The sequence below is a fragment of the Hyperoodon ampullatus genome (assembly GCF_949752795.1).
Source record: "Hyperoodon ampullatus genome assembly, chromosome: 3".
Taxonomy (NCBI): domain Eukaryota; kingdom Metazoa; phylum Chordata; class Mammalia; order Artiodactyla; family Ziphiidae; genus Hyperoodon; species Hyperoodon ampullatus.
This window is the reverse complement of record NC_136916.1, coordinates 25,494,738-25,517,803: the sequence shown is the minus strand read 5'-3', so window position 1 is coordinate 25,517,803 and position 23,066 is coordinate 25,494,738. Positions and strand designations below refer to the sequence as shown.

Sequence of the window (23,066 nt, the reverse complement as noted above, 5' to 3'; positions counted from 1 at the left end):
CATACTAATAAATGGTAACTATCACTATTAGCAGGAAGTGTTAGCCTGTGAGACAACACTGAGCTCCTGGTAGGGGGATACTGCACATGTGAGGGACTGAATTCCGTGAGACTTCTTTCCTTGCTCCAGGCACGAGCTCACGCTTTCGTCCCCACCTGCTCAAGACGGTCACTTCCTTAGCCTTAACCCTGTTTCACTGAAGCCTAGTTCTGCAGCCCCTCTGACTTGTTCCACTCAGCTCTGCTGTCCTTTGGCCTGGCAGATGGCCAGAAATGTTTTGTGTCTCCCCTTCTGGTTTCAGGAGAGTCTCCAGAGCTGTACTCTGAAAATAGTATAGTTCTGCTGAATTGCCCAACTCCTTTAATCTTCAAACTTCCCAACTATTAGAAGAGACACATAAAAATAGAAAAGAAATGAGTTGGCCAGACTTAACAGAAGCAAGGAGATGAGGATTTGGGAAGTTGCTGAAACCATTATTCACATAATGTGTCTATTGTGTCCCAGGAGACCTTGCGCTGAATAAGAGAAAAATCCTAGGCTAGGAGTGTGAAGGCCTATATTCTGATCATGGTCCTACCACTCACAGATTTTGTGATTTGAAAGAAACCACTTAAAGCTCTGATTTTCAGTTCCCTTCTCTGTCTCTGTAAAAAGATTGAATTAGATTCACTGTAATTATTTGTTAAATCAACTTCATTTTTAGTTTACTCATTGTTTCATGTTCATGTAATTTTTAAAATAAAAATGAACACAAAAACTAAGGTTAATAATTAAGGCACTTACTTATGATAAGATAATCAACTAAAATAGTCATTTTCAATGATTTTGGTTTCTTCTTTCTTTAAAATCTCAGGCCTTGGAATACTGATTTACCACATAACATGGAAGAAGTGAAGCTTTTACTTCATATTTGGGTAGCTCTGTTTTACAGCAATCAAAACAAAGTCATACGATCATCCCGAAAAGTAGTAGAACACAGCAACCCAGCAAAATACGTGTCCATAACTAGCACGTTAGAATCGTTTGAATTCAGTGAAATTGAGGAGTCCTCCGGTGTGGAAAGGTGCTCCGTAGACCCTCTGTTGGAGACTAATGAGGCTCCCAGAGGTCCTGCTGCCGAATTGTCCTTCCCAGACACTGACCCCCTGCTTCCTTTCATGAAACCACCGCCTGTGAGAGGCTTGGAGCTTTGGGTGCAGAATAAACAGAAAGAAATGTTTGCTACAGCAGGTCATCCAGAGACCCCAGAAAGCCAGAATTTCATCTATTCTTGTAATAATGAGGTGGGTAAAGCTGAATACTGTAAATGCTGGTATTATTTTTGAAGAAATTTTTTTGTACGTAAAATCACATTCATAACAAGACATTGGTTGCTTTTAGGAAAGTGGATTCTCTAGCTATGTAAAGGATTAGAATGCCAGAAACTTAGTTTACAAAGTCTGGATTGTCTGCAGGTGGAGCTTATCTACCATCCTGATTGAAGAAACAAAAGTAGGGAAAAAATCGTAGGCCTCAGATGATCTGGGAGCCAACCATAATTATGTAACTTTTTTTTTTTAATTTACTTATTTTTGGCTATGTTGGGTCTTTGTTTCTGTGCGAGGGCTTTCTCCAGTTGCGGCAAGTAGGGGCCACTCGTCATCGCGGTGCGCGGGCCTCTCACTATCACGGCCTCTCTTGTTGCGGAGCACAGGCTCCAGATGCACAGGCTCAGTAGTTGTGGCTCACGGGCCCAGTTGCTCCGTGGCATGTGGGATCCTCCCAGACCAGGGCTCGAACCTGTGTCCCCTGCATTGGCAAGCAGATTCTCAACCACTGCGCCACCAGGGAAGCCCCATGTAACTTTTTAGTTGTATGATTTGGGGCAAATTACTTGTTCTCTGAGCTTATTATCTTTTAAAAGAGGTGAATAATACTTATTCTGTTTACCTAGAATGGTGTTTATGGATCAAATGCAGTAATAATAAATATAAAAAATCTTTGATAAACCTTAAAGTAAACTAAAATTGAATATAGTAAAATTATTTTTAAAAACAAATCCTGAGACAGTAAATAAAATGCCAGACCTCTCATAGGTCTGCAGATAACTGTTTGTAAATATGGAAAATACACTTTGTTTCATTTCACTGTTCTCAACTGATAGGACAGATAATCAATTTTTTTTTTTTTTTTTTTTTTTTTTGCGGTACGCGGGCCTCTCACTGTTGTGGCCTCTCCCGTTGTGGAGCACAGGCTCCAGACGTGCAGGCTCAGCGGCCACGGCTCACGGGCCCAGCCGCTCCGCGGCATGTGGGATCTTCCCGGACTGGGGCACGAACCCGTATCCCCTGCATCGGCAGGCGGACTCTCAACCACTGCACCACCAGGGAAGCCCGATAATCGAATTTTAATTGGAGCAAATTAAAAAGTTGTATCAAGATTCTAAGTAAATGGATTGACAAAATACTTGCCTTTTTAAGCTTTCAAAGCAGATTTATTCCAGAATAATTTTACATGGGTTTGGGCACCTTCAGTGCCTGTGTTAACACTGAGTTTCTGTACCTGGGCTTCCATGGGGACTTGCAGGTCCAGGGGTGAGCCTCAGAGGGTCTGTGAGTGTCTGCAGATGCTCATCTTCATCAGAATGAAGACTGGTGGAACGCTGTGGGCCAGAGACTGGTCTGCGCCCTTCACTCGCATTAACTCAGTTAATTCTCACACAGCTGGGTGAGGTAAGGACCGCGCCACCCATCTTATAGGTGAGAAGACTGAGGATGGAGAAGTACACAATGGCCTGGAGGCACACAGTAAATTTTCTGGCCGTGACTCAGATCTGGACACTCTAGATGTTTCTCAATGTCGAATTCTGTGGATGTATTTATGTATATATATGCACGTATGTGTGTGTTTATATGTGTATACATAAAATATGTTACATGTGTATGCGTATTTTTTCTGAGGATGGGGTTCATAAATTTCATCTTATTCTCAAAGAGGTACATAAAATCACTACCTTAGAATAAGAAAGTATTTATAGTTTAGTCAGGCAGATTTTAATTATTACATATATATTCAATTATTACATATATATTTATACACACACTAGTTTCTTATAAAGTATTTTTGGTTGTGGTAATATATATTAACTGTTACTTTAGTAATGTCCAATTAGGAATGATTTTTTTGCAAACATGAAGGAGTATTAAGTAGAAAGTAGAATGTTAAAATTAATGATTCCTAACACTTTCTATAGCATATACTTAGAAATATGTTTCCATCATCTTCTTGAATACTGTACCTATACTTTAAAGGTGCACATACGTCCTGTACCACTCCCTATTCTAGGGCAAATTAGGATTATCAAAGTTTTCATTTCACTAAGAGCACAGGCATGGTGAGATTCACGAAATATTTGCAAATGAAGCTACTGACAAAGGATTAATCTCCAGAATATACAGGCAGCTCATGCAGTTCAACATCAAAAAACAAACAACCCAATCCAAAAATGGGCGGAAGACCTAAATAGACATTTCTCCAAAGAAGATACACAGATTGCAAAGAAACACATGAAAGTATGCTCAACATTACTAATCATTAGAGAAATGCAAATCAAAACAATAATGAGGTATCACCTCACACCAGTCATAATGTGGCCCAACATTATCAGCCACAGTATGATTGGGAGGGTCATAGAACTGTTCTCAGAATGAGTGTACCATCAAGCTTTTTCTATGCTTTGTATCTGGCCAGTCGTGTCCTCTTAAAACCAAGTCTCAGCTCCTCCCTGCCAATTACTCAAGTCAGTGCCTTTCTTTGACTAAGGCAGAAATGTTTTTAACAAGAGATTTGAAACACAGGTCCTGACTTACAACACGATTGCTTCAAAATATGGCAGGAAATCTGTGACCGTAGTGTTCCAGAACTACAGGTGTAGGTCAACTGTATGATCAATCCACTTTACCATATGCTGAACAAGACCATTCTTCAGCCTTTAAAAAAAAATAAAAGAAACAGCCTTTTTATGAGGTTATCAAAATTGTCCGGAGGTATTTCTGTTACTGTTTATGCTAAATCCTTTCTGGTACTGTTTATTAAATCAGTCCTTTTAGTTTAGTTTATTAATGCAAGCTGCACTGTGTTTTCTACTGCTTTGTTGAATAGGGAGGTATTATAATGAGAGAGATTATGTCTAGTTATGAGCTAAGAAGATAGCTCAGGGGTAAGGGACCTTTATGTAACAGAATAGAGATTGATACCTTGGGAAAGCTGCTTACCAGTGTATTCTGAGTACAAGAGATAATAATTAGTGTTTCCTCATGGGAACATTTCAGATGACAGTGTATTTATAGTCTAATTGAAAGCTGGTGTTTAAAATAAGTTATTCTTTGCTTTAAAGATTATCTTTTAATCTTACTAAAAAATAATTTAAATTGAGTACTTTTTCCTCTACTGCTGCATTTCTGAATTAAGTGATGCTATTTAGCAAACAGGCTGCATTTTCAAGTCTTTAAATTGCCAGTGTGGGTCTAGCCACTTTTCTTCCCAAAAGTCCTTTAAAAAAAAAAAAAAAAAAGGCTGTGCAACTAAGAAAGTTTCGGAGTTCTCGTGTGTGTGTATTTAGATAAAACAAATTCCTATTTGGGGGGTATTTTAAGCCTATCTAAGAATAGAGGGATTTTCTTGATCTCTACCCTGTGAAGATTCAAAAGAACAGAGCAAACTAAAATTGATCTTTGTCTATTCTGTTCTTCGCATATGTAAATGCTTGAAAAAAAGGTCTATTTGGCTCTTGATTTTTTTAATTAATTTATTTCTTTTGCTTTTATTGCTTTTCAGATAATTGGGGGGAAAGCCGAACAAGAGTCATCAGATAAACTAGAGACCTCTAATCTGGTGCTTTCTAGCATTGGAAGCACCCAAACTAATGGATCTTCTATTCCTGCTGAAGATAAAACCATTGAGCCACTTGATGGCACACAGGTGACTTCTTATAATGATACTGTCACACAATCCACATTCGCCAAGACTTACGATGGGATCAGCAGTCCGTCAATGATTTGTCAAAAGTCTGTGTACAGCACCCTTGAAAGCAAAGTTGATGTTTTTCATGCAAAAATGCAAACAAAAACAGGTGCTTTGCAGGGCCTTATCCAGCATAGCAGCCCCATAAACAAGGAATGTAAGTCATCGTTGGAAGGGAAGGATGATATGGGGTATGTAGTGATTAATCTGGAACCGGTTACATTCACTTTTGAAAACAATGCCTATGCACCAATAGAGACAGAAGTTGTAAATAGAGCTGATAAACCTACAACCTTTAATGTCGAGTTGATTAAACAAGTATCACCTGCTACAAGCCTTAAACATCCTGGGTCTGCATTTGAAAAGGCACAGACACAGGGTCTTAGGGACATTCCCTCTCTGGCAATGTCAGGACAACAAGGCGCTAAGTACCTTTGTGCCTCAGTGAGTAGAGAGACACTTGCTAAAGAAATGTGTTCATTACAGAAAGGACAGGCTGTTGCAGGCTCACCATCGCCATCTGATAATTCCCTGGTAACAGAGGCATTATCACTGGTTAAAAGTTGTAGTTATTTGTTACCCAGAGAAGACAGGAAGCTCTCTCAAGAATGTTTTCTGTCGACTCAGAGTCTCTTTAGCATCTCTTCGGAAGAGATTGTAGAGCCGTCCCAGCTTGAAGAAGTAGTCTCATCGTCAGCCTCTGCCCCCTTGGAAGAAAAGGATTCGCTTGACTGCATCCCATCGATGAGGAATGCTTCGGATGGCTCTTCAGAACTAAAGAATGACAAGAGTGGTCTAACCAGTGAAAATAAGAGTTTTGAATCATTTAATTCTGCATTTACCAAACAAACCAACCTATCTGTGAATAGAGAGGAAGTCAGCCTCGAGTTATCAGAGGAATATTCTGACCTTGACCTCACTCTCACCATATCACCACCCACGAGTCCCAGGGAAGAAGCACCCGCTGGTGAAATGGAGCAGCAGCAGGAGGCCCCGTTACCCTGCTTAGAGCTTCAGGAGACAGCGGAAGAAATAATTGAGCCTGAAGAGGTGCCTGACGTGAACTCTGCTGATCACACGTCAATGAAACCACTAGAAAGTGAGAGAAAAGGTGATAACTTACAGACAGTGGCTTTCATACTTTCTAAAGAAACCTGTGCCCTTGAGGTTGCGGAGGAAGTTCATGTTGCTTCAGACTTCCCCTTCGGTTCTTTAATTGAAGAAGTGTCACCAGCTTCTAGCCCTGACTGCCAGGTACCAGGTGAAGAAGCACAACCAGCTCGGGCTGTATCCCCAAGTAGTTTTAAACTCTGTGGTGAACACTGTGAGAAAAGTGACAGATCCTCCCAGGTTGAGTCAGTAGATTTGGCCATAACAGAAAAAGAAAATTCTTTTGTTGGTCCCACCCATCCAGTGGGACAAGATAACTTAACTCAGATACAGCAAATGCAGCTTTCTGCTGAAATGCCTCTAATACTAAAAAATCACCCAGGAAGAAAAGATAGATTTTTAACCCTTCCTGGTGAAGTCACTGAGAAAATTGTCCCAAGTGAGTGTGGTGAGGGTTACTCTTTCTCAGAAAAGGTGCCACACCATGATGCAGAGTTAAACCAGCCTGCCTCAGCTGCCACATGCAGAGATTCTCTAGAAAACCTGGTAACATCAAGAAATCCACTGCAACCAATGAGTGTAGAGAACAGAAATCCCCACCTAAGTCATCTTGTCGTGGAGACCAGTGAGCCTCCGTTTAGCCCTCAGAAGATCCTTGAAAATAAGTCTTTTGCCGACACGTTTGTTTCTACAACCACACCAAGTGGTGTGAATGTGTCATTAAAACAGCAGACCAGCCCTAAGAGCCTTAAGGAAAATGTCTCGAGCGGTGATTTGAAAATAAACGAACTCTGTTACATCCTGGTTAAGTCCTTGCGCTTTGGCCCAGTTGCCGGAGCTGAGGCTGTGCAGGCCCGCGGGAACCTGGAGCTCCCCGAGCCCACCATCTCCTCGGGAGGGGCCACCCTAACCCACAGAGCAGGACCCAGCAATGCAGGGATGGAGTTTCAAACACAGGAAATGTCGGTCGTCGGAATGGCCAGTCTGCTCAAGAAAAATGAAACTGGAGCTGAGTTATGTGAAACAGCTATAGATCTAGGAGGTGTCGGCTCTCAGCTGCACATCACCTCTTCAGAAGGCAGACACAAACCGGCCCACATGCTGCAAGATGGGTCACCGTGTGCAGCAAGAGATCTGCTGAATGGTGGGCTTTTCCCCGTGTATTTACATGCTGATTCTAACCAGAATACAGCAGCAACCGGTGAAACTATCGATACAGAGCCTTCTGCTTCCTTTGTTCCCAAATCTTGTGCCCCTCTTGTTTGTGGGGTCTTTGAAGAGCAGGTGGAAGATAAGAGTGCTGATGAGGGGCCGAGGGCTGAGTGGGGCTCTGTGACCCGAGGTGGAGGCATGGATATCAGTGTGAACTCTGTCATCCATTATGAACCACTTTCTGGAGACTCGGATCAAGACACTTTTGGTGAGTGTGGGAACCCCAGATTAGATACAGAAGAGTCCTGTACTTTGCGATGTAGTCACACCGAGAAAAAACAACGTACTTCCAGAGATGGTTTTGACTCTTTCCTGAACCTAAACAATAGTGATTATGATGACTGGGGCTACTCGAGCCAGGTTCCAGGGCTGGAGACGGGCATTCCTCCCAGAAGCTGGCCTGTGGGATTAAAGAAGGAAGATAAGTGTGTGCCCTGTTACGTCCAAATCCGAGATCTCCGTGGGATCCCCAGGGCCTACGCTAACTTCACTGTCACTAAAGAGCTGAGAGACACCACGAGAACCCTGCATAGCCTGTGGAGGCACCCCAGCGTCACGGCCAAGGGCGGCTTGCTCAGCTCCTGGACGGACACTTGGCAGGTGGCAGACGACCTCACCCAGAACACTTTAGATCTAGAGTATCTGCGTTTTGCACAGAAACTAAAACAAATTGTGAAGACGGGAATTGCTCCGTGTTCCGTACCTTCCACCACCGTCTTTTCTAAGGAGCCCCCTCTCCAGGGTGCCATGGGGGCTTTCCCTGTGACAAAAGTGCCCGAGTCCCCGAGGCTGCCTCCTTCCTCCCGTAGCAGGAGTCCCCTCATGGTGACAGTCGTGTACTCAGACCCCAGACACCAGAGTCAGCAGGCGAGAGGGCAGACACCCAGCTGTGTGGACCATTTCTCCTCCTCCTGGAAGGAGAGGTGTGGCCATGATAGAAATCAGCTCACAAACTCTGAACGAAATTCGACTGTTCCATACCATCTCAACAAACTGAAATATAATAGTACATTGAAAGAGTCCCGGAATGACATTTCCCTCATTCTCAACGAATACGCCGAATTCAACAAGGTGATGAACAGCCACCAGGTCACCTTCCAGGAGAAAGAGACACATGCTGCTTCTGGAGAAGCCGAACCCCGGGAGCTGTGTCCCTCCATCCCTCAGCCAGCCTCCTACGAGGACATGGTCGCAGACATGTGCACCAGTCTGCACGTCAAACTGGAGAGGGTCCTGAAGAAGGCTTGTACCAGGACCTTCCTCTTCCACCTCGTGGAGACAGAGGACAAGTCCTTCTTTGTAAGAACAAAGGTAAAGTGCCAGATTTTTCTTACAGTTTATATTATTTTGATGGCTGTCTTAAGTTTTTTGTAAGTAATACAGGATTCTCAGCTTCAGAAAGAAGCCATTGATATGGTGTTGCAGCTTCTCAGCTCAGTCTTTCCCTGCAGACTAAAGGTTTGGCCACAAGGATCTGCCGTTTGTACTCTATTTGAAGATTTGTATGATTTTCCAGAATTAGTGCAGTGAGTTCTTTTCATAAAACAGTACCAGTGGAGGCATATTCAATTGTACACACAAACACAGGCCAAAGGTAAAATTCAGCTTTAAAAAAAACTTAACCTGTGTTCCTCCACTAGTGTGGAGAGTGAGGGGAATCCAGGGTCCTTCTCAGGTGTGCGTGTTGGAGCCCCGCGTGCGCAGGTGAGGGGAACGTTGCCTCTCCTGATCCTCATGGTCTAACGGGACGTGAGAAACATGGTAAAGATACCTGTGCAGCTGTGGCAGGTGTGGCGGGGCAGGTGCGAAGATGTCATTCTGAGGGTGGCAGACCTGGTCGGGGGCCCAGGGACGTTCTCCTTCAGGTGAGGACGCCGCCCTCTCACCAGGTGTGGACGGGTAGACCAGTAAGAGTTCGGGTCCTGATGCCCGATGAGATTTGTTTCAGGTCCACGCGTGTCAGCCCTCATGCTAAGTCCTGGGTTAAGTCGGGGTGGCTGCCCCGGGATGACGTGTCCCAGGAGACCCCTGCCACCACCAGGCTGCTGAGGAGCACAGAGCGCCTGCAGATGTTTGCAACATCTGGGCTGAGTGATGAGCGTGACGGTTGCTATGACGGGTGCGCGGCGTGTAGATGCCAGGGCCGCTGCGGAGGAGCACAGGGCCCCAGACCGCGCGCTGGCCTCCTGGCGGGTCCTGCCCCGCATCGGTCAGTGTGGATGTCGCAATCATCAGGCACCTGCGGGCCGAGGCTCAGCGCTGCCTGGGGGGAAGCACGGGGCCTGAGGAGGCTTCCTGAAGGGTGGGGGGCGCCCCGGGGCACAGCGATCACCGTCGGGTAAAAGGGCCACGTGGACGTCACGCGGGGGCACTTGGACTCTCCTGAGCTCCCTGCAGGGCACCGAGAAATGTTTCTGAAAGATGAGGAGCGGGGCTTCCCTGGTGGCGCAGTGGTTGAGAGTCCGCCTGCCGATGCAGGGGACACGGGTTCGTGCTCCGGTCCGGGAAGATCCCGCATGCCGCGGAGCGGCTGGGCCCGTGAGCCATGGCCGTTGAGCCTGCGCGTCCGGAGCCTGTGCTCCGCAATGGGAGAGGCCACAACAGTGAGAGGCCCGCATACCGCAAAAAAAAAAAAAAAAAAAAAAAGATGAGGAGCAGCACGTTTGCACTTGACAGAGAGTGGTCCCTCCACCACAGCACGGAGAGTGGATTAGAAAAGTGAGGCAACCGGCCTCAAACCGAGGCTTCCCCGTGTCGCCCGAGTCAGCAGTACGTTCTCCTGTGAGGTGGCTGATGGCTCCTGTTTTGTATCATTTAATATGATTTTTAAATAGTTTTTTCCAGAATTGTGGAATCAAGGATCCTTTTGTTGTCCAACGTTCTTCACAAATGGCTGCCGTATCTGGTCTGCCCTCCGCCTGCCCACCTCCCCATTGTCTTTTTTGCAATTTCTGTGCCATTTTGGTAAGATTTTAGTTGAAAAAATAAAGCATTAAGTGGCCTTCAGTCTTTGGAAGGTGCTTAGCCTCCAAAAGTAACCTGGAAATTATTTATTTATTTTAACCTTGAATTAAAGTTGATTTTCTCTGGCTGAGTAGATACGCCACAGCCTGACCTGCGCTGAAATAAGTCAGGGATCGACTGAGTTAGCACCATGGCCATGTCCTTGTTTTGCCACATTGAGCAAAATACCTGATTTCTTTTTGCTTCCATCTCAAAAGCAACAATGCACTACTTTAGTTCTCCTGTCTTTTACAGAGAGCACAGGTGATGCTGGTTTTTATATGGGAGCAGTCACAGCGATGTTTATCGTAGTAGCACTTCTAGATAACGTGCTTGTTTCAGTAGCGACTGTATCATTTCAGGGTAATATTTTATCATGTGGCCACTATTTACAACAGAAAATAACAAATTGTGTGCACCTTTAAAACAACTTCAAGTGAGAAAGTGGACATAGTATTAAAGTACATTTGAGAATAAAGTGTGATCAAGAGCGAAGTGTTTTTAAAAAGTTCAGAAAGCTATGGTGGAGAATCCATCTGTCCTGGAGCATTCACCAGTGATGGGGTATCAGGCCCTGTTTACTCATAAGGTGATTCTGGGTGACAGGATGGCCCAGAATTCCACAGGAGCTGATGAAAATGTTGAACCTATCAGAAAATTAATTCAAATCGTTCATTAGTAAAATAGGTGAGGATTTATAAGGATTTATATTTAGATATTTTAAGGAGCTCTTTGTTAAAAGATACCTTGTCTGTAGGAATGTCTTTGAAAATACATCACCATACTTTTTTTCTCATTCTATTTTTAAATTTTTACTGGAGTATAGTTGATTCACTATGTTGTGTTAGCATTGCCATACATTTTGAGTGAAAACTTGAAGTCAGAATTTGAGTTGTCTTGAGATCTGGGGGGGAGACTGACCAAAGTCACACCCTATTTTAGAACGGAAATAACAAGGGATGGTCAGTGTTTTTGGTAAACCTCCAGAATCCTTCAGACAGAAACAATGTCAAAATCATAGAGGACAAACAAGGTTAAGGAATTTCTTTAACTACACGAACTTATCCTCCCAATGAGGCTTATTGCAGAACTGCTCTGTGGAACACAGCTGCGCCCCATACCCAGCCACAGTGTAACACCCGGCTCCCGCCACTCTTCAAAGCCTGGGTCCAAGCCACTGCCAGCTTCCAGAATCCGTCCTTGTTAACAATACTCAAAGTAATGCATAGGCATCGTGGGTATTGTCCAAAGTCGTAGAAACATTTTGACTGGCGATGGCATTTTTAAAGTAAATATCTGCCTCCCCAAGGTAACTCCCTTGAAGAGGGTGAGATTCATGTATGTATATTAGTCTGATGTTTCAGAAGAATCCACCTTTGATACTTTATGAACATGAAAGATTCATTACAAAGTGCTTTGCCTTTGAAATAAACTTCTAAATCCAGTTGTCAGTGATACCCAGGAGTCATTTTATATGTGAAAGCTCATCTAGTGATAAGATAAACTGCCATTTATGTTGCCTTATTAGAACATAATTTAGTAAACAGGATGTGGTCTTTGATATTTTTAGTAAACTGTAAAAGTAGTTCTGTGCAAGTATCCTTTTTTAAATCATGTCTATTTGTGAATCTTTCAGCATATTCTAAGGAAAGGAGGCCACACAGAAATTGAACCTCAGCATTTCTGTCAAGTGTTTCACAGAGAGAAAGATACGCTCATAGTCATCATCAGAAATGAAGATATATCATCACATTTGCATCAGGTAGGTTTGGAAGTAACTTTCTTACAGAGAAATGTATTCTGGGCATTTTATGTTATTCTATAATTATCAGGCTCATCACTGCCTTTTTATTTAGGGAAGAAGTTAAAGCACAATACCATTGAATCTAAGTGGGAAGATAATGGGGTTGAGATACTGTACTACTGATACTAATGTTGTAATTTACCAAGGTATTTATAAGGCAAATTATGTCTCAGAGTTAAGAACATTTTCATAGTAACTAAGGGAGAACTTCGATGGAGAGAGAGACTGGTAAAATTTTCTCACCTGAAATATAAATCTACATCTGTTGATGTCTAACAGTAATAAATCTTGCTTTAAAAGGACTTGTGAAAATTTTCTTAACTCTTTGTTACCATATTTACCTATCAGTTAAATAAAAGGAATTGCTTGTCCCAAAATGCTCTGACATTGAGGCTCGGCCTGGGCATACGGTCCTGCGTCAGGAGGCAGGAACTGAACCCACAGCACGGACGCCACGTGAAGCGGGAGACTAGGGTGGTGGTGAGCTTGCCACCTGCCTGATTACAGGTCCCAAACCTCGGGTGTTCTCCCCTCACTCCATCTCCCACCTTTGGAGTTGAGGGAGCACTTTGTAATTAACTCATCTTAATGAGTTTGCAGCATTGCTGATGGAGTTAAAATTCCTTACTAACTGACAGAATTACCAGTGAGTCATCAAGGTTAAAGGTATTTCCAGGTGTTCCTGAGTTTGGACACCCTTGAACAGAAGTGACAAAAGTGACCCAATGAACCTGTCTTCACCGGGGACCTTTTTGTTTTAGATTCCTTCTCTGCTGAAGCTGAAGCACTTTCCCAGTGTCATCTTTGCTGGAATCGACAGCCCTGAAGACGTCCTCAATAACACCTACCAAGAGCTGTTCCAGACAGGAGGCTTTGTGGTGTCAGATGACAAAACACTAGAAACTTTAACATTAGGTTTGTCTCTCATTTTCCTTTCTTATCTAGTCAAATCAATTTCTCCTTGCCCAGTAATTCAAATATTATTTCATCAAAAAGAAATTAGTGTCAACTCAAAATATGTCACCATCTGTTGAGGGCTTAATTTCTGTCATATGCTGTGCTAAATAAGCACTTTGCTTTTGACCTCTTTTGTATTAACCAATTACCTTCACCACCAAACCTCTCAGTAATGTGGCTAAACTACTCATACACATTGAGAGTTTGTTATATTCAATTCCTCCCTTTGCCAAATCAAGTCAGCTACATATTTGTTTAGAATCAGCCCTCTTTCCTCCATTTCTGTTGCCATCACCCCTACCATTCTGTCGGTATCATGGAAATCTAAAGAATGGCTACTGGAAGTCTTCTCAGTTATCTGCTTAAACACTCATGTATAAATAGTCTCTCGGGGCAATGAATTTGTCATCAAAGAATGTTAGAGCACAGGGCAGACACTTTATATACAATCAAAACCTGCCCAGCTCTGATAGCACATTACAAGTAAATATGGATACCACTTCTCCATTGAAGAGGAGGAGGACATACCTTAACAAGTATGAATGTTGCATAGAAAGTGGAGTTGAAAATATTGGTCGATTCTGTATTTAGAAGCCTAGACCTATCTTCTCTCTGTTGCAACAGGAGCCCACCTTCATTCCATCCATAGATTTATACACACTCAGAGCTTTTAACTGCTGATGACTGCAGTACTCTTCTCTCCTGCTAGTGTGAGAAGGTGGGGCTGGGATGAGGGACCACGGGTTAAAGTGTGGTACAGCATCCTTCCTGCCCAGCTACAGGAGTGGCAGTGATGGTCAGCACTCAAACACGGGGCCTTATTCTTACAAATCATCATCTCTGGGCTGTGACTAGACAAGCCAAAAATCCTAAAATACATCTTCTCTTGTCAAACTTGTTCTATTCTGTAGTACAACTGAAGGAAATTGTCAAAATCCTGGAGAAACTAAATGGAAATGGAAGATGGAAGTGGTTGCTTCACTACAGGGAAACTAAAAAGCTAAAAGATGATGTGAGGTGAGACCTTTATGGAATGTGAGGCCTGGGTGTGGGGGAGGGTGGAGACACCCGGGTTCACCCAGAAAGGCTCCCTGAGCTCTGGACCAGTGTCATCCAAGTGTTGCCACAAGGTCCCTTTGCAAGAACATAAATCATCTGTATCACTGAAGGCAGTGTTTAGGTCTGTGGACTGTTTTTCGGGTTTTGTTTTTATAGCAAGGCTTTCAGTGCAGGAAGCTGTGTTGTGACCATAATCCAGAGTTTGAGTTGCCTTCTCCAGACCAATAGTGACCAAGTCAGACACACACAGGAATCCTAAAATGTAAAAAAACTAAATTCACTTATGGGTTTTTGGACATTTATTCATAAATTAGGTTGCTCCAGTTATAAGGACAGAAAAATTGAGACCAGCATGTAGCCTTAAGTTAACTCTCAAATAATAGACTAGAAACAGGCAGACCCCCCTTAAATGAAGAGACTTGGGGCCCACGGGAGGCCCTTCCCTATCAAAGATGGGCCTGCAGGTTGTAATGAGACGAGAAAATGAGTGTGGGAACGCGGAGGTGGACTGGGGGAGTCTACAGATGGGACAGGTCATCTGTCACAGGACTGTCCTAATAAGTTCACACATAGGAAGTAGACAGTACAAACCCACTTTAATGATGTGGAAGTTGAGACACAGAGGATGCCAGACCTGACCCAGGCAGACAAGGAGGAAGTCAAGAAGCTGGGCTTTGACCCGGAATGTTCGTCTCCGACCTGACAGTTACCTTCTGTTGGACCGCACTGCTTTCTCCAGAGGAAGACAACTGAAATTGTGGATGTGCACGGGATCTCGAAAGATGGCCGAGAATAGCAGTTGGGGAAAGGCTTGCACTTAGAGGAACTCGTACAGGAGGAAAAGAGGGAGCGGAACGGAGAGCTGAGACTGCCAGGGAGGAAGGGGCTCCAAGGGGCCCTCACAGGGCTTAGTTAACACAGCACTTCAGAGGGAAGGTGCAACTTCAGGCGTAAGTACAGAAGCAGATGAAAGCTGAGGTGACAGAGCACACCTGTTAAGATCGGTCAGTGGAAATTAATTCAGCCTGCATAGGACTTCACGTAAACAGAGACACGTCACTGGAATCTCTTCAAATCAGGCTAGTCTCAAATAGAACTTTTCAGAAAACTTATCATATCCTTTTGCCCTTGGAGGCGGGGAGAATTTGTCCAAAACTAAAACGAAACAGAACAAAAACCATACGTGGTTATCAGTAGCTACAAAACCATCCTCTACTTCATCTCTAGGCAGATACAGGACTAAATAGATACATACTTTTTAAAATATGCAAAATAATGCCACACATAGCATAAAATAGTAATTAGAAGCATATAAAAAATTTCTGTTCACAGTGATCAACTATGTACAGTATGATGCCAGGCATATAAATTTACACGTATGAAGGATAAAACCTGGAAGGAAATTCATCATGACACAGTTCATGGTGTGACTAGAGCTATGGGAATATGCAGGCTTTGGGTTTTCTCCAGCAAGCAGGAGCGAGGGTGTGAGTACTGGAGGGGCTGCAGGATGGAACATTTTCCTCTAAAAGGAAGAATAAAAGGCAGAAACAAGATTTAAAGTGAGGTGAGAAAATTCTCTCTGTTAGATGATCTTAATGAAGTTGGTGACTATCTAACCAAACAGAAGTAGAGTGGTTTTGGAGAGCCAAAGGCCGGGAAGCACTGCTGTATGAGACAGGATGCAGGAAGGGGCCCGCTGGGAATGAGTGGGAGGCTTGCCAGCCGCATGGCTAGAAGCAGTGTTCGATGACCATGTGCTGTCCCTCCTGACGGAACGAGGAGCAAGTACACTCAGAATGTTTTGAGGGAACTCGACAGGACAGTGACATCTGGGAAGCCAAGTGTGTCGTACAGAAGAACAAAGAAGGGAAAAGGAGTTTGACTAAGTATAGTGAAGGCCAGAAAAAGTCGAGGAATAAAGCAACTGAAAATTAAGATACAGAAAATCTTTCACAAACTTAGACTTATCTAAATTTAACATTTTTGTGTATTTTTCAGAGTGGATTCAATTGCACATAAAAAGAACTTAATACTGAAATCGTATCAGAGTGCAAATATCATTGAGCTGCTTCATTATCACCAGTGTGACTCCCGATCAGCAACAAAAGCTGAGCACCTGAAATGTCTGCTAAACCTGCAAATTCAGCATGTCCACGCCAGGTTTGCCGTCTTCCTTACAGGTAAATTCATAGCCTTAGTTCTAACTTCCATCAACCAGTTAACACCCAGTAGGTCCACTCTAGAAACATCCTTCCAAGCGGAGTCACTGGCGGCCAGGAATAAACGCACATGAGGCTGGGGCAGCAGGTATTGTGGGTTTTGTCCTGTTAACAGAAAAAAAAACAAACAAACCCTGTACCAGATCTGTTAAGTGTAACCATCTAAGCTTTTAAAGAAGTGCCCATCAGTGGTTTCAGCTCCCTCCCTCCCACCACCTCCCATGGAGGCGGCTGCTCCCAGAGCTCCAACCTCATTCCTTCCTCAAAACAGGCTCGCTTTTTCCTTCACATGTATGAGTCTTTTTTTTCAATAAAAGGGATTTTGCTGCTTTTAAAAAATAATAATGAATTTTTTCACCAAAAAAGGTTGTTTTTCTTTTTACAGAAAAGCCTGTTGTCTCCAGAGAAGTCTTTGAAAACAGTGGCATCCTTGTTACAGATGTAAATGACTTTATTGAAAATATACAGAAAGTAGCAGCTCCGTTCAGGAGTAGCTACTGGTAAGAACACTTGTGACTCTCTCCCACGTGAGCTGCAACTGACAGCAGATGCTGACATCTGTGTCTGCGGGAAACCAGTTGCTCAAAAACTTTTGTACGTCATGCTGTAAATTTAAAGTTTTGTTTATTTAGGGGTGCTGCCAGTTTGGCATAAATGGGACTTTCTCAAGTATCACTAATGAAATAACTAACCTACTTTCTAAATGAGTGTTTTCACCTGCAGTCCATCTGCTGCCAGGATGGAAGACAATGTAGCCTGCATGCATAGACATTTTCCCCAGTAGGTAGCATCCTATTTATGGAATAGTTCTTGGTTATTTTATTTTAAAGACGGAATTATCAATTTTGTATTTATCCAGGTGATTTAACTGCAGCTTACCTAGACATCGGTGATGCCAACAACAAATTAGTATTTTCCCCTTTTCTTTGAAAACCTTTGATTTTTCAAATATGAGAAGACCGTTCTGTGTATCTCAGTGTTCTACAACTTGGGGGAACATTTTTCTTCCTGTTTTACACATTGCCAGAATGTCTGACTTTGCTGTCTGACTTTGTTCACATCAGCACTGTAGTTTTCCATCAGTTTTGGGTTACAGTGTTCAGTATTATTGTTTTAAATTATTTTCATTTTAAGCAGAATAGCTTCAAAGCTATTAACTGAAATTAATGATAAAAATAAGAATTTCACAAGTGTACTCAACTGTAGCAAAAATAAGTCTGTTTTAACCAGTAGCTTTGTTTTTGCACGTTAAGGTCAGAAATGCACATGTAATGCATGTTACATAGCCTGTTTTAAAGGTTTTACCACCTGTGTAAAAACTAAAATCTTCAATGGTTTTATCTGCTGTTATTCATGCTACACTACATAAACATTTTTTACCTAAATGGTACAAATTTATAAACTGTCATTTTCACTTACTCAGTTTTTGTAAACACCGCACTACAAAAATCAACCCTCTGAGGAAGAAATAATCATTTATTTATATTAGAAATCATTTCTACAACAATCTTTAAAACCAAGCAAAAATATTTAAGATACATAGTATCTATTGGAACAAAGGTTTTTGTAACTAATTGGTTTCAATAAAGACAACTACAAATCATTCCACTGCTTCTGCAATGATTTTATAGCAAATATTAAATTTGTAAGAGAATGTTCTACAGCAGTTTAAATTTTTTAGGCCATTTAGCAGAATAAGTAGCTTCCAAAAGAATCCTACCACTTACCTCACTTTTGCCTCCATCTGTCAAGCCTCATCCCTGCAGGCCTGCCCGGTGCTTTCCCCTCCCTCGTGCGGTGCCGAGCAGCAGGCTCCAGCAAGAGGACACTTCACAACTCTCTGCTCGGCCCTTCCAGGGGGTCATGTCAACCTGCACAGGAACTTCCCTCAAAAGCCATTTATCTGCTTTTATACTCCCCCTACAGAACCGAAAGTGTTCCTTTCCCCTCGTTATGTTCTTAGGAGGAGGAAGAATGACTGTGTTTTAATTATTCTCACCCTAGCTCTTGCTTAGAGACCCACTCAGATGATTTTTACCCCAGGAATAAGAATCTAATAGGACCATAACTGTATTTGGTACACTGAATTAATTTAAAATTACTACGGAAAAGGAAAGTAACATTTACAGCGCACCTGCCAGCCGTGCTCCTCCCCTGAAGAGCCTTCCAGCACCCATGAGGCCGCCCGTTCTGTAACTGAAAGCTTAGCCAGGCCACAGAGGAGCAGGTCTCCAGACTGAGCTTCTGCAGAGACTGCCCTCATCACCTTTGTGCCCCGTTGGCCTGGCACAGAAATGTTAGTTGTTCCAATAAATACACCGAATGCAGAATATGAAAACATCCTGGTGCTTCCTTCACATTACTAACCCAGCTTGTGCCTCCACCTGCGTTAACGGTTCACAATGTGAAATACTGCAGGAAAAGAGGGGAAAGGCCTGCTGGAATTTTAGATAATCTTATGCAAAGGAAGCAGTTCTTTTCAACCAGGGTGATCTAGGGTTGTCACGCCAGGGAGGTGCATACAATGTGCAGGACAGCCCACCTACAACAAAAAATTCTCCAGCCAAGAATGGATAGTGTGAGATTGAGAAAATGAGCTAAAGTAATCACTTGGATAATCGAAGTTATTATTACCCTAAATCTTTTAACAGATCGCCTACCTTAGTCTATGTCCTTCAGACTCAACTTTAAAAGAGAATACAGTTGCAATGTCCTCATTCCTCCGACATAAATGACAGACTCAACTATAAAAGAGAATACAATGTCCTCGACGTAAATGACAGCACATACAGTGAGGCTTGTAACAATCAAGGGGAAAGGAGGTACCACTAAAATCTATGTCTGTCTACAATCTGAATTAAATGAAAATACTGGGACTTCCCTCATGGCACAGTGGTTAAGAATCCACCTGCCAATGCAGGGGACACGGGTTCCATCCCTGGTCCGGGAAGATCCCACGTGCCACAGAGCAACTAAGCCCGTGTGCCATAATTACTGAGCCCACGTGCCACAACTACTGAAGCCCACGCGCCTAGAGTCCATGCTCCGCAACAAGAAGCCCACACACCACAACGAAGAGTAGCCCCCGCTCACCACAGCTAGAGAAAGCCCGTGAATAGCAAGGAAGACCCAACACAGCCAAAAATAAAATTAATTAACTTATTAAATAAATAAATATATTAAAGCACCCATTCCACTGGACGTCACTTACTCTCTGATGGGAACGAATCCTTGTTCTAAACCACTACTAAGGATATCTAAGAGAGTCTAATAATTATATTGTATCAAGTAATTCGAAGTCTACTCACAGTGAAGCCAGATGGCAGCGCTCCACCATCCACTAGGGTCTTCAGCACTCTTCCCCAGCATCCGTTTTCAGCTCTAGTGAAGGAGATGGGCAGCTGCGTCAAGGCCAGTACAATACTTACTAACTCTGAACTGTCAGGACACAAAAGACCAACAAGAGGGAGGTGGTTTCCAGAGTTTGGCTTTATTTTGCAGTACAGAAATCATGTGGAGCCATTGTGAGACAGACATCATTGAAGCAGAGGTTCGGTCAAATCAATACTGCGTTGCAGCAGCTTGGTCCGTTGAAGAAGCCACACCTGGGATACAAAAGAAGCTTCTACGTTTACCTGCTTTATGATAGTTTCTTTCCCCTCTGCTCTCATCAAATTTATTAGATTAAAACACCACACACAGGCTTCCTCCAAAATGACTCTCAAAGTCTGGAGTTTGGTTAGAATTGGAGGCCCACGTAAACCAAGCTTGTGGCTATGCTGCCTGGGCACTGTTGTAACACTTGATGTAAATGTAAAGCGGGGGGCAGGAGTGAGGGATGCTGTCCCCAACAATGGAACATTCGATTCCGTATCTCCTTCAGGTCAAGAGGACAGATGGCACGCAAACTGTACTGACACAGCTCTTGAGCAGCAGAAGCTCATAACTGCAAAGGCTACACTGATTAAAAGATACAAATACTGTATCAAGTTCTCTGTATCAGTATCACAATGTTTTAAAACTGATCCTTCACTAGAAAAAACAAGCCAGTATTGGTTAAATTGAACAGAAGGTGGGAACCTGCCAATTCTGAAGAGCCACTCCATGAAAACAAGTTAACACATGGTATTAGAAAGGGGAGGAATATGTACTGTACAGTGCTCCGCAATCTCTCAGCTTTGATTACAAAAGCAGGCCTTACAATATTGATTTCATACAATATGCATCATTTGTCAAATTTTAAGTTTGTCCTAATTAGATGATAACATGTACTGCTGTTAGTCTTCCCCATAGATGTCATTTTTCTTGCGCTTCATTTCCTCAAAGTCAAACTCGGATCCCATCATCCTCTTATAGATGTCCTTAATGTCATCACAGGTTGTCTCAAAGTGAGTTGTGGCATCATATGTACGGGATATAAAGATCTGGAAATGAAAGTCACAAAGACTTAAGACTATTTAGTGATGTCTCCCAATAAAGCCTGGTAATTACCCTTTTCAGATCGCCACTCACCTGGCTTTCTGTTCCCAAATCTTTTGGTACAAGGAGGTCACTGATGCTTACGAATCTGGAGGGGAAAAAGAATTAAGTAAGCAGGGAAGTTGACACGCCCACTCACTGCTTTGCCTGAAATTCAAAACCCAGGCTGGTAAGAGATGATGGCTGCTCTCATTGTTCTCATGGGGTTCTGCTCACCATGGAGCCAAAGGCAGTCCTGGGTTTGAGCTGCTATAAATGAACGCATCACTTACTTCTGCTCAATTGGTTCCAAGAGTTCCAGAGCTGGTCTGATTTCTTTCTCGGGCTCCTTGGTCTCCACGGTTGTGCTGGCGATGGCAATGTACTTGCCCTGTGCGGCCACATTGTGTGCGGAGGAGATCATGCAGACATAGATATCTGCAAGCAAGCAAAGCCACCTCACTGCCAGGGTCTTTAAACCTTGGGCCTGTGTGTGCACTCAGTTTCACCCATACTTCATTGAGGTGTGAGTTAAAATTACTTGGAACAGACTGGATCTTCTAAGCTTAAGTTCTATATGGAGACAAACAAGGTCATACATAAAATATACAAATATTCAGCAACTCTTAGCCTACTGGAGATAAAGGATTTATGTGGCAGTGAACGGTGGACGGGGAGATGACATTCTCTACCCAGATGTCACAGCTCACTGTGGAAACCTGTCTTCCTCTCTGAACCCTGCATTTAGAAAGGTTTTGAAGAGCTAAGATAGGATTTATTTAACTACTGATTTCTCATTTTTTAAGCGATGTAAAATTGCAAACACAATAAGCTATTCTTGAGTTGGCATAAGCTCATAATAATTCCATAGATTCTACCTGTCTGTACACCACTAAGTAACTACGTAATTTGCAATATAGAAGATAATTACTGGGCTCCCTTTACTCTTTTTACACTCTCCCTGATCCTGAGATCTACTTGGGAACCCTTGAAAGATTACTTTCGTCTGTATCTCTTAGTTCTCATAATTTCTGTGATTTCGTTTCTTACGTGGAAAAAAAAATTAAAAGCTTTAGGGCTTCTAACTGAAAGGAAGATGGGAAAAGCTAGTGGATGAAAGAAAACTGGTTAAAGCAAACAGATTAGGAATTACGATTTCAGAGCTAAGTCCTGATCTTTTTTTTTTTAATTTATTTATTATTTATTTTTGTCTGCGTTGGGTCTTCATTGCCGCATGCGAGCTTTCTCTATTTGTGGCGAGCAGGGGCTACTCTTCGTTGCAGTTCACAGGCTTCTCATTGTGGTGGCTTCTCTTGTGGCAGAGCACGGGCTCTAGGTGCGCGGGCTTCAGTAGTTGCGGAGCGTAGGCTCAGCAGTTGCGGCACGTAGGCTCAGCAGTTGCGGCTCACGGGCTCTAGAGCACAGACTCAGTAATTGTGGCGCACGGGCTTAGTTGCTCCGTGACATGTGGGATGTTCCCAGACCAGGGATCAAATCCCTGTCCCCTGCATTGGCAGGCGGATTCTTAACCACTGTGCCACCAGGGAAGTCCTGCTAAGTCCTGATCTCAATCAGAGAAATCAAAGTTGTTTTCTAGCACATTGCTAAAATCAAATACAAGTATTGACAAATCATGACATAAAAGCAGTGCTGTCATCAGCTCAAAGTAACAGTGAAATCAGGTCAACTAATAAGCATAAACCTCCACAAGCACAAATGTTCAAACCAGGCAAGACTGCCTGCTCATCCAGTCCAGCCTCTCAGTTCTACGGAAGAAATGGAGGCCCAAAGAGGGGGTACAAGTCCAAGGCGAAGCTCCTAGGCAAACGTTTCCATTTCAAAGTGATGACTTAGGATCTCTATGAGCTAAAAGGGATACATCACATTTTATTTTCCATATGTAAACTAAAGTCTCTTCACTATGATAGAGCAGATAAAATTTGGAATTTCTACACACACCTGCTTATCTTCAAACCTGACCTGACTTCCGATTGACTTGGTTCTGTGGAATAATGATCTGGCAGGAGTTGGCATCGTTGGTGTTCTTGATGGGGTGGTTGAGGATGCAGATGACTCTGATCACCTGGCCCACTTTCTCGACTCGATCCTTCACGTAGCTGGGATCACAGATGAGCTGCTTACAGCGAGCGATCTGTAACAAAGCATTAAAGACTTTCTAATGGGTATAAAGATGCCATCGTTCTTGAACATCGCCTGTTATCTTCATCAAGTTAACTGTA

General features: G+C 43.1%; 2 protein-coding genes across 2 annotated transcripts in view; one reads left to right on the top strand and one right to left on the bottom strand.

The window, feature by feature from the left end:
* The window catches only part of TASOR2 (transcription activation suppressor family member 2), a gene marked incomplete at its 3' end in the record, with an annotated part of 74,458 nt that extends 57,586 nt beyond the window's left edge, over positions 1-16,872 (top strand). The window contains 9 exon segments of the mRNA XM_079700802.1: positions 854-1,283; positions 3,837-3,897; positions 3,900-3,907; positions 4,816-8,634; positions 11,963-12,088; positions 12,892-13,045; positions 13,999-14,104; positions 16,148-16,329; positions 16,754-16,872. Of these exon segments, the coding sequence (XP_079556928.1) occupies positions 854-1,283; positions 3,837-3,897; positions 3,900-3,907; positions 4,816-8,634; positions 11,963-12,088; positions 12,892-13,045; positions 13,999-14,104; positions 16,148-16,329; positions 16,754-16,872 (5,005 nt within the window).
* A 2,967-nt stretch (positions 16,873-19,839) lies between these two features.
* GDI2 (GDP dissociation inhibitor 2) overlaps positions 19,840-23,066 on the bottom strand; it is a gene marked incomplete at its 5' end in the record, with an annotated part of 45,178 nt that continues 41,951 nt past the window's right edge. Inside the window, 4 exons of the mRNA XM_079699881.1 lie at positions 19,840-20,792; positions 20,881-20,935; positions 21,120-21,264; positions 22,807-22,978. Of these exons, the coding sequence (XP_079556007.1) occupies positions 20,646-20,792; positions 20,881-20,935; positions 21,120-21,264; positions 22,807-22,978 (519 nt within the window). The 3' untranslated portion in view covers positions 19,840-20,645. The remainder of the gene's footprint in view (positions 20,793-20,880; positions 20,936-21,119; positions 21,265-22,806; positions 22,979-23,066) is intronic.